General features: G+C 39.6%; 1 protein-coding gene across 1 annotated transcript in view; it reads right to left on the bottom strand.

The window, feature by feature from the left end:
- The window catches only part of SPIDR (scaffold protein involved in DNA repair), a 737,299-nt gene that overhangs the window by 361,333 nt on the left and 360,990 nt on the right, over positions 1-14,976 (bottom strand). Inside the window, 2 exon segments of the mRNA XM_042782083.1 lie at positions 5,424-5,619; positions 8,169-8,355. Coding sequence (XP_042638017.1) covers positions 5,424-5,619; positions 8,169-8,355 — 383 coding nt within the window.

A 14,976-nucleotide genomic window follows, 5' to 3' on the forward strand; every position in this document is an offset into this window, starting at 1 on the left:
AGGCCACACCCCTGGGGAAACTCCCCCTGGGCAGACCGGCCGCTCAGAACTCAGTCATGTGATCCATCATGGGAACCACCACTCACAACTGGAGTCCAGCCAAGTTGACACATCTTCAACTATCACAATCCTATATGTAGAAAACCCAAGAAACTCAGCAAAGAAACTACTGGAACTAATAGAGAGGTTCAGCAAAGTGGCAGGATACGAGGACAACATACAAAAATTAGTTGGATTCCTCTACATCAACAAAGAGGCCTCTAAAAAATAAATAAGGAAATAGTGCCATTTACAATAGCTACCAAAAAGATAAAATATCTAGGAATAAATCTTAACAGAGACACAAAAGATCTATACAAAGAAAACTATGAAGCACTACTACAAGAAATTCCAAGGGATCTACATAAACGGAAGAACCTGCCTAATTCATGGATAGGAAGACTGAATATTGTGAAAATGTCAATACTACCCAAAGCAATCTGCACACTTAATGCATGTGGGCATGTCTCTCTGTCATGGCATCTCTGCCAAGGAGGTCCAATAGAGATGTCAGGTCCAAGGAGATGTTGAGTCCTCTAGCTCTTCTCTCTTGATGGCAGTGAGATCTCCTCTCTGCCTCTAGGAGAGCTCATTTTAAGCCTGGCAGAGTGACAAAACTAATGAATCCCAGCATTAGAGTTCTACACCTTATTTGCATGGGCCCAGCCAGTAATCTGGTGGGAGTTATGAAGACTATGGCTAGAAAAGCTATACCAACTAATCCATTGTGCCACAACGGGTTCTTTCCCAAAGCATTGTCTAGAGACTAGAAGACAGACTAAAGTGTTTCATTTAGATCAGCTTTATACAACCTCAAGGAGCCACCAAAGCCAAGGAAACACCCTCTGCCCTGGGCAAGGCTGCAGTGAGCAATGTCTCCAAGTGTCTTTGCCAGCTCTGGACAATGCTGGGTGCCAGGTGCTCATAAGGGTCTATGCTGAATTAAAGGTGCCTAGAAAAGGTCTGTACACATTCCACTCCTGGGATGAGGTCATATAGAAAAGAAGTTAAAAGCAAGGTTCTGTACCTAAATTTTCAAAAAGTAAATGCTCAATATGGAAACCAAATAGAAAAGTATAGCTGTCTAATGCAACATTGCACAAAGTTATTTAAAATGAAATAAGTAAATGTTAAGTCTAATTCCTCAGTCAGCAATGTGTCTAGAGCTATATGAAAAAGTTATATGAAATACAGAAAAAATGAAATTTATTTAATTAGAAAAGATGTCACTCTCATAAGTTATATGAGCAATATACGTCAAATCGTGTTTGATCCTTGTTCATGGGTAGTCATTTAGAGCTGTGTCACTAGCCATAGGTGGCTACTAAAAGTTAATTAAAATTTAAAATTTACTTCCTTAGCCACAAGAGCCCTATTTCAAATTCTTAATAGCCACCTGTGGTGAGCTGCTCTACACAGAGTAGTGCAGCTCTCCAGCATTTACATCACCACTGATAGTTCTATTGGACCACGATCTAGACTGTTTGAAACTCCGTATACTTTTTTTTAATTATCTTTTTTTTTAAACTGTGATTTGGGTGAATGTTTACAAAACAAATTCACTTTCCATACACAGCTCATATACACCTGAAGGGCAGCTAGAGGCCATAGCCTCAGTGGTTCCATCAGGCTCTCTATCTGACCAGCAAACCTGGTCCTTTCCCCCCCCCCCCAATTTTGAGTTTTGTTCCACATTATTCTCTCACTCTATCTAGGGTCTCCTACACAGATCCCCCCTCCAAGTGGTTGACAGCGTAGCTGGACACCCTCTAGTTCTTCTGGTCTTATAGTTGTATAGGCTGAGGATTGCATGGTGTACCAGTTGCTTGGACTAATTATTTCCATGCATCTTTGGTTTTCTTCATTCTTCTTTGTTCTGGACGAGGAGAGACACATCACTGCACCTAGATGGCCACTTGCAAGCTTTGAAGATCTAGTCGCTACTCACCAATGTTGGATGTGGAATAATGTTTTGTGTAGTATGCTATGTCAATTGAGCTTGATGTCCTCTGCAACTATGGTCCTGAGCCCACAGGTCCAAATACTCGCTCCCTCTGGGTAGCTGGCTGTGGCCAAGAAGTGACTACAACATATCAATGGACTTGTAGGAACATTGTCTGCCAACCCTATACATGGTCTTGGGCACACTACCCCGGCACAGATATACCTAATAGTTCAGCCTGTCCACCCATCTATCCACCTGTCTATCCATGTTTGCCTTCACTGACAATGCAGTACTATATGTGCAAGTGGGTTCATCTTTGTTGTCTGTACCTTCCATGGACCTCTCTATGTCTTCCTCTTCTTGAATGCATTGTGCATTTGGTACATTGCCCTTCTCTTCACCCAAATTCAATACCTGTCTCTACCTGTCTAACAGTGTTCCCTTCCCTCCCTCTCCTAAGCAATGAAGAACATTTTCTTCCATATATAAACCTTTCCTTGACTTTTTACAATAACGGACTAATACAATATTTATTCTTCTGTGATTGACTTATTTCATTCAGCAGAATGTCTTCCAAGTTCATCCACGTTATGCAGTGTGAAGCTCTGTATACTTCTTTCACATAAAGTGCTATCCATTGGCAGAGGATACATAATTAACATACCAAGTATTTCTGCTTGCTCCTTCTGAATGGCATCCCAAGGCAAATAATAATAATAATAAACCAAACCCATTGCAGTCACGTCAATTCTGACTATAGTGACCCTAAGCATAGAGTAGAGCTGCCCTACAGGGTTTTCAAGATTGTAAATCTTTACAGAAGCAGACAGCCAATATCTTTCACCTGTGGAGCAGCTGGTGGGTTGAACTGCAGACCTTTTGGTTAGCAGCTGAGCACTTAACCACTGCATCACCAGGGCTCCCTTACATAAAAATGCCAAAAAAAACCCCCCCAAAAAACCCAAAAAACTGAAACGGATTCACAATGCTTCTATGGAACAGAGTAGAACAGCTCCATATAGTTTTGAAGGCTATAATCTGTAGGGAACTAGACTGCTACATCTTTTTCTTGTGAAGTGGTTGGTGGGTTTCAACCACTGACCTTTCAGTTAGGAGCTGAGTACTTTAACTACTGTACCAACAGGACTCCTCACATAAGAATAAACCAAGAGAAAACAATAAAACCCACACCCATGCCACTGAGTCGATTCTGACTTATAGTGACCCACATAGGGTTTCTAAGGCTGTAAATCTTTATGGAAATAGATTGCTTCATTGTCCTCCTACAGAGCAGTTGGTGGGTTTGAATCACTGACCTTCTGATTAATAGTCAAATGCCTTACTCACTGTGCCACCAGAGCTCCTAAGAATAAACCCACCCAAAACCACTGCCATCAAGTCAGTTCCTACTCATAGCAGAACAGAACTATAGGACAGAATAGAACTAACTGCCCCATAGGGTTTCCAAGGTTACAGATCTTTATGGAAGCCGACTGCCTCTTCTTTCTCCCACAGAACAGCTGACAGGTTTGAACTGCTGAACTTTCGGTTAGCAGCTAAATGCTTAACTACTGCACTATCAGAGCTCTTTTCACACAAGAGTAGAAAATGTTAATTCTTGTTTTCTTGTCAAGAGTAGGTTTAAAAACAACTGATTTGATTAAATGGCACTTATACTTTTTAAATTTCTGTCCTATTACTGCTTTGAGGGTAATTTAGTATCTCAAGAAAGATAACCTTCAAAAGGCTACGCCAAGGCTGTTACATAAATGCCCTTTATTGGAAGTAATACAAGACAATCTTCACACTTAAAAATCTCTGAAAAACATTTTGGCAGTTTTTTTTTTTTTTTTTTTTCCTTTTCCTTTCAGCCTAGGAAACACCATGTGGCAGTTCCATTCTGTCACATGGGGTCATTATGAGTTGGAATCGACCTGATGGCTCATAACAACAAACAATAATTCTGGAATGGGAAAATGGCCCACATTCTAAATATGTCTGTTTGCTTTTCCACAGTATCATTTAAATTGTTCCTCTTTTTTCTATATACCATTTTGGTAGTTTCGTATAAAACTAAATGTGCAATTAATATATGACTACACAGTTGTACTCTTAGGCATTTATTCCAGAGATATGTTCACACAAAAACCTGTACACAAACACATATTACAGCTTTATTTGTAATAGCCAAAAATTGGGAACAACTCAGATGTCTTTCAGTGAATGAAAGTTTAGAAAACCATGATACATCCATGCTATGGAATACTGTTTAGCATAAAAAGCAACAACCATTAATACATGCAACAAACTGGATGAATATCCAGGGAAGTATGCTGAGTGAAAAATGAAAAAAGTCAATCCAAAAAGGTTACATTCATATGATTTTACTTCTATAAAACCTGATGCCATTGTGTTGATTTTGACAGTGACTTGTAGAACTGCCATGTAGGGTTTCCAAGGCTGTAATCTTTATAGAAGTAGATTGCCACAGCTTTCTCTTGTGGAACAGTTGGTGGGTCTGAACCACCAACCTTTCGGTTAATAGTGAGCACTTAACCAGTGAACCACCAGGGCTCCTTTCTATTTCTACAACATTCTTGAAAGTAGTGGTTGTCACAGATTAGAGAGGAAGTTGTGGTTATAAAAGGCAATACAAAGACATCATTGTGGTGTTTGAACTATTCAGTATCTTGACAGTGGTGGTCAACAAACAAACCCTTCCCCCAGGCCATGGCACATATGTACACATATATAAGTATAAATAATACTGGGGAAATCTGAGTAAAATCAGAGGATTGCATCAATGTCAATATACTAGTTGAGACACTGTTTTGCAAAATTTTACCACTGTAGGAAACTGGGTAAAAGAGCATTTCTATATATTATTTCTTATGAATGCATGAGAATCTACAGTTGCCTCAATAAAATTTTCATTAAAAAAAAAAAAAAAGGCACTTGGATCTTAATTTATGAAGCCTTGGCTTCCACTCTTTGAAGGCTACAGATTTACTAATTGTCATTTATTTATTTACTCAGGATTTTAAGATATATAAAACTTGATATTGCAGAGATTTTTTTCAGGCATGGTAATCACATACTTTGGTATTTCCAGAACAATACTAGTATTTCTTCTATTATGACTCTCAATAGCAGAGACCATTAGAAAGATAAAAGTAAATGTAAAAAAATATAATGTTTTGGTAAGATTTTTTTATGTAAACAAACAAAATTAAACAAAATTCTCTGTCAGCTCATGGGTCCCAATTTTGGGTGGGGGGAGGGAAAGAACACATGTATATGGTGAGTTTAGCTAAGCAATTAGAAAGTCCCCTTCTTTCTTGGGTACTTTCTCTATGTGGCATCAGGCAAGTCTGTATGTGTTTTGTCACTCACTGAGCATGGGGTGGGTCTATGTGTGTGCAAAAGGCACATGAGGCACTGTCTCTACCGGGAAGCAAGTAAACCCTCTGCACCACCACTTGGACCTGGACTCCTGACTCTGCTGTGGTTCCCTGGTTTTCCACCACATCCAAGAGAGAATCACTCATGGAAGTTTGGGCTGGGGAGTGCCGTTTTGCTTCTTCCTGTTCATTCATCAAGTCTGTTTCTATGATGGTCGTATCTCCACATGTAACCTGGCCAAGACATGCAAAGGGAACTGTTTCAGTTTGACTTACAATGGCATAAGTTCTTCAACCAACAGTGACATTCCTGGGTAATCTTTTGCTGTAAAAGCACACACTAAAGGAATGATGAGATAAAAACAAATTCACCTTTGGCATGGTACTCTGTGTTGGGCAGGTCCCTAATACAGTAAAACCTGAGAAAGCCAGAAACAATGCAAGGTGGAAACCTGTCAGTGAAAGAAAACTCAAATGTTTTGCACTAATAGAGAATAGTAGAAAAGTGATAAGACTACATCTTATCAAAAGGCAGAAAACAGCTAGATATGCAGAGACAAGTATTGATTTGGGTGAGGGGAAAGGGAACATACCAAAAGTGAGTAACCAACACAATAACACTAAAAAGGATGACACAGAGAGGTGCACAAGAGGTACAGACAACAAAGATAAACCTTTTACATACACAATACTGCATTATCAGTGATAACAAACATTAATCTACTGGTAAACAGATGGACAGACAGACTGGCTGAATGATCAGGTATGTCTAGACAAAAGAGAATATACCCATAACCATATATTATTTCTACATATGTATTTGTATGGTGCTGTAAGACAGTCCATATATATATAATAGAGCTAACAAGGGGAAAAGTTATGATAACTTCTTAGCCACAGCCAACCACTCTGAGGGAACAAGTAGTTGGGACCTGTGGGCTTGGGACCATGGTCACAGGGGACATCAAGCTCAATTGGCATAACACACTACACAAAATCATTGTTCTACATGCAACTTTGATGAGTAGTAACTGGGGTCTTAAAAGCCTGCAAGTGGCCATCTAGATGCAATAATGGGTCTCTCCTCATCCAGAGCAAAGAAAAATGAGGAAAAGCAAAGACATGTGGAAATAATTAGTCCAAGGGACTAGTAGACCATGCGAATCTCAGCCTATATGATCATGAGACCAGAAGAACTAGATGGTGTTCGGCTACCATCGTCAACTACTCAGAAAGAATCAGTGCAGGAGATCCTGGATAGAGTGGAAAAACAATGTGGAACAAAACTCAAAAACATAAAAAAACCAAGTTTGCTGATCTGATAGAGCCTGGTGCGACCCCTGAGACTATGGTCCCTAGCTGCCCTTCAGGTATGGAATTGAACCTACTCCTGTGGCTTCCAGCCAAACAAAAGACAGGCATAAGAGCTGAACATTTATATTAGGTAGACATACTCCTTAGAACAATCAATCATGGGAGAACAGAGGGTACTATTTGCACAGGGAATAGGTAATTAGCAGGAGGAAGCGGTAAAGAGCTGTTACACTGTGGAGAACTACAGTCAATGCCATGAAACTATGTGTATGAACTGCTGTATAGAAAATGAGTTTGCTCTGTAAACTTTCACCCAAATTAGAATAAAAATTAAAAAAAAAAAAAAAAGGCAGAAAACTTAAGAGACCAGAAAAACAAGGCAGTCCTGTTAAGTTATAGCTCTCACAAATTTCCCTATACTCTTGAGAATAGGGAGGGGAAGGTGACTAAGAGTAATGCAGGGAACTACAGGGTGTTTCCTCCACTGGAATCATAGACTGTCTTGGGTCTATGAAACACATAGAAAGTCATGTTTAGTGGTAGATAGTGGGTAAGCACTTGGCTGCTAACCAAAAAGTTGGTGGTTCACACCCGCCAGCAGTTCCATGAGAGAAAGATGTGGCAGTCTGCTTCGTAAAGATTTACAGCTTTGGAAACTGCATGGGACAGTTCAACTCTGTCCTGTAGTTCGACTCCATGGCAATAGGTAATTACCTCATGATAACTAAAAAATATATGGTAAAAAAAAGAGCTATATTTTAATGTTACAATTAAATTGATTAAAAAGCCTCTTTTTGCATAATGTCCTCCAGATTGGGATAGTCAAAGAGAAGTTTTGCTTGATTACACACATATGAAACAGCCTATCTACTCTTTCTATCTTTGCATTGCTCTCAAACTATTTTCTATCCAGTTTAGCATTAGCGATCTTGATAACTGTGTACAGGGAACCACATAAAATGCTTAAAAATGGTGCTCACACCCTTGATAGTGAATTTCAATGCCTCCCTAAATTCATCCTGGCAGACAATCATGGCTCAGGGTCAATAAAATTCCCAAAAATAATCACCAAAGTACAATTTCAAGCTTATGTAGCTCTTTTTATCCCAAGAGGTATAAATATTGTGGAAAGAAAACCATGACTTTTTTTAAAAAAATAAATAAAAGAAGGCTTACACAAAAATCTTATGACAGTTACAAAATGAGAAGAAACGGAAAACTTTCACATATTTTAATGAGTTCAAAAGATACATAATTAAAAAAGAGGAAATACCATAAAAGACCATAATAAAATGCTGAACTGAATTATAGTTTCTTCAGACATAACAATAATCACAAAATGTTTCAGCACATATATTTGCTGTTTATTTGGAGGTATATTTTTGGTGTATATTTACACCAAAATCCCTTCAAATCTGGTCACTGATGTTATTACAAAGCAGAAAACCTGTGAGCCAGTGGGAGTTTACCTGAATTTCCGGTGTTAGATCTTTAAATCTAAACATTTGGGCCAAACTGATGCTCCTTCTTGGAAGTGGTGTGTCCCGGCAGCGAATTACCCTTGTTGTTTCTGAGTCTTTTTTGGCAATAACTTTCTGACAAAAATAAGTATTCAGAATAACAGGGCAACTTCCATCTGGAATAATAAGTTTTTGCCTGGAAAAAGGGAAGAAGTAGAACAGTTTATTTGTAATGTTGGTGCCCCCACATGTTCTTGCTAAATTAGGAATGCAAAGAGCAGTGACCCACTTTCCCTGAATTAAGTAAATCCAACATCCTTCTGAGTCTTGGATGCCTTTACTCCAAAAGACCCCTCAATGCACTTGATTTTATTTTTCAGGGGAAAATCCCGTGTTAGGGGAGGGAAGCCTGGAGGAAAGGCTGCATAAGTGCTTGGGCTTGTTCTCCCTCAAGTTCTCCTGAGTCTAGCAGACCATGACTTCAGGACAGTTCAGGGAGACAAACAGAGTGAGTAAGGACTATCATCAGGATCTTAGAAGTACCTAGACAGGATACAAATGAAGTAGAAAAGGAACATGGGAAAATTTAGACAAAATTCACTTGGCTTCTTGCAACCAAAAATTCATGGAAATGATTAGTCCTAGACACTGGTACATTATGCAGTCTGCAGCTTGTAAGACTATGAGACCAGAAGAACTAGATGGTGCCTGGCTACCACTGTCAACTACTCGGAGGGGGATCTCTGTAGGAGATCCTGGATAGAGAGGGAGAACAATGTGGAAAAAAACTCCAGATCATTTGGAAAATAAAGGGGGGGGGCAGGTTTGCTCGTCTGATAGAGCCTGGTGGAACCCCTGAGACTATGGCCCTTAGCTGCCCTTCAGGTCTGGAATTGAACCCACACCTGTGGCTTCCAGTCAAACCAAAGACAGGAATATGAGTTGAACATTTACCTGAGGTAGATATACTCCTTGGAAAGAACAATCATGGGAGAAAGAAGGGCTGTTTATGCAAAGGCAGACAGCTCAGGGGGCAGGAGTGCATGGAGGGATGGACACAGGGAAGAGGTAACTATGGGGAGGAAATGGGAGGGGTGCTGTTGCATTGTGGTAAATTGTAGTCAATGTCATGAGACAAAGTGTATGTGAAGTGCTGTATGGAAAGTGAATTTGTTCTGTAAACTTTCACCCAAATCACAATTAAAAAAAAAAAAATTCACTTGGTTTCTCCCATATTTCACATTTGAGAAAACTTAATCTAGTGTTCATTCCTCGAGACAGGTAGAGCTGCTTACTGTGAAAAGAAAATTTTTGTTAGGACTTCTGCTTCCAGGAAGATGGAGTAGATACACTTTCCCCTATTACTACTGCTAAGTAAAACTAAAAACCCTGGGCATTACATATAAAATAAATATATGAAGATACTAAACATTGAGAAAAGTAGGCAGTCTGTCTAGGGACCTTGGGACTTAAAAACAACCCAGTGGTGAGTTCCCTGGGATTTTTGTTTTATATGTCCCAGATTTTGAGCTGAATAACTTGGCAACCCTGAAACACCAAGGGGAGTAGACAAAAACAAAACAAAACAAAAAATAATGAAAACATGCTCTCTTCAATAAAAGGAACAGTAGAGGGGCAGCCTAGTGAGACATACATCTTTTAAACATTAACTGCTCTATTCCAATCAAACACCAAAACAAAACAAAAGACTAAAACTGTGGCCCAATACCTTCCAAGCAAAAGCTGAGTGGGGAGCCTTGACACCCACCCTTACCAAGCTATAATGAGAAGTCCCAACACTCCCAGTGCAGTGGTTTCATAGAAGGAGAATAGGGAGTCAGGATTTTCATCCCCATAGGCTTGTAATGAGACCTCTTCCCCTCGTCAGTGTCAGTGGAGACCACATGGAGTGGGAACCACCTGGATTTCTACTCACATGAAGCAATATTAATCAAGCAACATTCCCCTTGCCCTCTGGCATAATACAGAGGAGAACTATGGAGAATGGGGACTTTCATTACTGCCCAGTGGCAATGAGGCCACCCACTATCAGTAATGAGGTGTACCTCACCATCCCACTAAAGGTAATATGACTGAAGACCCCATGCACAGCTGGAACTGCCACCTCTGTCTAGTAGTAATGAGAAGTCCCTTCCCCTGTTGGTGTCAAGAAACTCATAGAGGGGAATCTGAATTCCTATCTTCACCTGGTAGTAATGTGGTAGAGTCCCCATCCATGCCAGAGCAGTGTCAGATAAGATCATCTATAAAATGTTTTAATAAAATCCAATCTTATAATATTACGCAAAATGTCCAAGTTTCAATCTGAAAGTAACTTATTATACTAAGAATTAGGAAAAAAAACAATCTCAATTTAAATTAAAAAAGGCAAACAAAAACACCAATGCTATGATACAGATGTTGAAATTATGTGTCAAAAATTTTAAAGCAGCCATTATAAAAATTCTTCAGAGAGTAATTAAAGGGACTTCCAGCAAGATGGCAGAATAGGAAGACAAGCTACACAAATGCTCTACAACAAATAAATGAGAAACAAATTAAAAAAGATACAGAGGATAATCTTGAACCCTGACCTTCCAAGAGAAGGATAAAGAAGTGGATTAAATACCAATGAGTAGAGGAAACTGAGTGAAAACAGCAAATAAGGAGACAAATGGAGGTATGGATTGCTGACTGGCCTCATGGCTTGGCCATTATACATATCTGCAGTGGCATTCCAATCCAGGTAGCAATCTGATAATTGGCTCCAGCTGCCAAGGACTGCATAAGCAACTACACTGGTAGCTGACTAACACAAAGGTACGATATTCTCCTTGTTCCCCTTATACCCCAACACCTTCCTGGGGAATATAGGTGTGGCCATTCTACTCCCATCCACCTCTGGAGTGGCAAGAATTCCATCCCAGACTGGGTATCCTGTCATCAGTTGCCTTCTGGTCAGGCAGGAGCTGGTCCTGGGATGAGGTAGACAATCCCCAGCCGCCCTTTGTGACATATGTTAGGCTAGGTTCTCTAGAAAAGCAAAAGCAGTAAAGCTTATACATACATAGAGAGAAAGAGAGATTTATCTTAGGGAAATGGCTCACACACTTATAGAAGGTGGGAAATCCCAAGTTCTTGGATCAAATGTCAAGGTAGAGGCTTTTCCTGACTCATGGAGCTGCAAGGGCTGACGAGCTCAAGGTTGGCAGGCAGTATACTGGCTGTTGACTCCAATGAATGATGAATCCAAGATCTCCAGGCCAAATGGTGGACTGTTTGCTCATGGACAGTGGTAGGCAGCACTACAGGATCCCAATCCACACAAGAATGTTTCTTTTCCCAGGATGTCCATAAATATATTGGAAGCAGGCCACACCCTTAGGGAAACTCCCTTTAAATGGATTGGCTGCTTAAAACATATACATCTGATCCCCATCATGGGAATAACCCACATTATTATTGCTTAAACCACCGAGAATTGTGGTCCAGCTAAGTTGAGACACAGCTCCAACTATTACAGGCCAGTAGGAACTTTTTCTAAGAAAAGGTCTCTTACACATAGTTGCATTTTGGGATGGCAGGGACTTTATGGGAATGGGGTGCTGTGCCCAGATGTCTTTTGAGACAGTAGGAACTTTCTCTGGGACCAGACCCCCTGCCCACAGCTGCTATTTTGGGGCAGCAGGAGGTAGGTGCCTCGCTCCTAGTCACCTTCTGAGCCAGCAGAAACTTTTTCTGGGACAAGGTACCCTGTCCTCGGATACTTACTGGACCAACAGGAACTCATCTGGGATTAGGCCCCCTGTCCTCTGTTGTAGATAGGATCTACTTCTGATATCAACTGCCCCACTCTGGGCTGGCAGGAACATTTTCTGGAACCAGGCACCCTGCCCCTAGACATCTTCTGAGTTAGCAAGAACTCATCTGGGATCAGGTACCCTGCTCCCTGCTTGTCTGGCAGGAACATCACCCATGTGCCCTGTCCTCCTGCCCTACTCCCTGCTCCAATTTCTTTTTCTTTTTTGAAATTATTCTATTTTACTTCCTTTATTATCCTATTTTTTATTTTTTCCTTTCTTTCCCTTCCCAGTTTTGTTTTTTGTTTTTTCTGGTTTTCTTATTTTTACTTTCTTTTCTTCACTTTCTCCATCCCTGTTCCTCTTTCTGCATTTATCTTATCTCTTCTTTACTATCTTTCTTTCTTTTGCTTCTTTTCTTTTGTCCTCTATCCTCAGATTTGTTTATTCTTTTACTTTTTGTTCTTTTGTCTTTTTTTTTCTCTTTTTCTTTTCATTTATTTATTTTATTTCTTTTCATGGTTATTGCTTGTTTATCTTGTTTGTGTTTTTGTTCTCTTGTTTTTATTTTTGGCAGTGGTATTTTTTTCATTCCATATGGTGGGAGACAACAATCATGCCCACATGACCCAACAACATCTACATGTCCTGCAGCCCCATCCATTGTGTGAGGGCCACCACTTGCTTCTGCATCAAACTGATCAGTGATATGCAGCAGCCAGTACCAGCCCAACTCTTCCTAAACTGCTCTATACAAAGAGATAACAGAAATCTGTGCAGATCTCTGTGTAACAGGGATCATATTTTCATCCTCTATCACATAAAAACAGGAGACAGGTAGTGAGTGCCCAAGTGCTGCCAAACTAGTGAACAGAATAGCACATAACACCCATTTGCTTGTATGTATCAAAACAAAATAAAGCAAGCAAACAGTTCAAAAAAAAAAAAAAAAACCTGGGTGAATCACACCAACATACAATCACCAATTATATATATATAAGTCTAAAGACATCACAATATCATGGAGACAACTAATGATCCTAGTTCACACAAAGAAAGCAAGATAAAGTAGTACAGAAAAGGGGTCAGAATATACAGTCAGAAAACCTCCCTGAGGAAGAACTACCTGAAAAGGAATTCAAAAGAATTATATGTAGGTGCCTTCAAAAGACTGATAGAGCAAGGAAAACACTGACAAAATCAAAGAATTCACCAATAAAATTAAGGAAAACACAGACAAACTCTACAACAATTTAGGAAAACAATACAAGAACAAACTGACAAAATAAATGAAAAATTAGAAACCATAGAAAAACAGAAAATAGAAATGAAGAAGATTAATACTAAGATTTCAGATTTCTGAAACACAGTCAACGGGAAAAGGAATAGAATCGAATTAATGGAAGACAGAGTTAGTGAGATTGAACACAAATCTCTCAATAGTACTTTGTTAGGGGAAGAAATACAAAAAAGAACAAACAAAGAAAAAAAGAACACCTTAGATTTATCCATCAAGATGAATAACTTATGTGTGAGTGGAATTCCAGAACAGGACGAGACAAATAAAACACTGAGAAAACTGTTGAAGATTTGTTGGAAAAGAACTTCCCTTATATGATGAAAGATAGAAGATATTTGTTGATGAAGTTCAATGAACCCTGTGGTACTTAAATTTGTATGCCAACTTGGCTAGGCCTGGTTGAGTGGCTGGGCAGCTGGTGGTGATTATTCCCCATGATGAGACTGGCAATCAACCTCATGGTGGGATCTACCACAAGCAGCTGAATAGCTGCCTCGGGGATGTGGTCTGCTTCCTGCATATAAGGAGAAGCCTTGGAGATAGTTTTTAGCTTATGGCACACTTGGACCCTGCATATACCCATGTCATTGTCAGCAACCTGCCATGCTCTGCTGACCTTGGGACTTACAATGGACTTGAATTAATGGCCTGCCATGTGGTTCAGTAACATCGGGACTGTGCCATTTTACTTGTCAACCTTGGGCTTGTTAGTCTTAGCAGCCAGCAGCTGTCTGAGTGAAGAAAAGCCTCTAGCTCCAGTGGTCTGGGAGCAGGAGGAAGAGCTGGACCCCAAGGCTGAGAGGCTTTTATCCAGCCCCTAGAGCCTGGCACTTTGAACTCGGACTTCTAGCCTCCTGAACTGTAAGAGAATAAACTGTGTGTTAAGGCCATCCCATTTGTGGTATTTTTCTGTCAGGGAGGCACTAACCCCAAATAGGACAGACACTAAAAAATAATAATCAAATCCAAAGACAGAAAGAATCCTGAAAGCAGCACGGGAAAATTAAAAGTTACCTACAAAGGGCAACCAGTAAGATTAAGCTCTGATTTCTCTGCAGAAACCATGTAATGGGATGACATCTATAAACCTTGAAAGAAAAAAACTGCCAATCAAGAATTATATATGCAGCAAAACTGCCCTCAAATATGATGATAAAATTAGGACATTTCCATATAAACAAAAATTAAGGGAATTTGTAAAAATCAGACCAACCTTACAATAGATGCTAAAGGGGTTTGAGTAGAGAACCAATAGTAGACAACAACCTGTGATTAACACACATGACAATATAACCCAGACCCAATCCAGATATAGAAGCATTCAAATAAAATAAACTTACAAGAATATAAAGAGGGAACCAGAGACATCAATTTGAAAATGAGGACAATTACACAGCATAAAGAGAATAAATAGTGGAGGTATAGAATTTCCAATTGGAGAGGAAGTCAAAACAATTTTAAGATAGGAAAGACTGTTTTAAACTTGAGGAAAAAATGATAAATCACAGGGTAAGCCCAAGGAAAAGAAAGAAATCTTTTTATCAAGGGGGGCCAAGAGGGAAGCAGAATTATTATTTAGCAAATATTAAAGCAATAGCAATGAAAGAAGTGATAAAAGAATTCATAAACAAAATGTGCTCAGCACAGGAAATTATATACATCAACAACAAAAAAATACAAACCATCACCCAAAACCACATAACAAAATGACAGTAAT

Source organism: Orycteropus afer, unplaced genomic scaffold, assembly GCF_000298275.1.
Source record: "Orycteropus afer afer isolate SDZICR_OR568_19922 unplaced genomic scaffold, OryAfe1.0 scaffold00236, whole genome shotgun sequence".
Classification (NCBI taxonomy): domain Eukaryota; kingdom Metazoa; phylum Chordata; class Mammalia; order Tubulidentata; family Orycteropodidae; genus Orycteropus; species Orycteropus afer.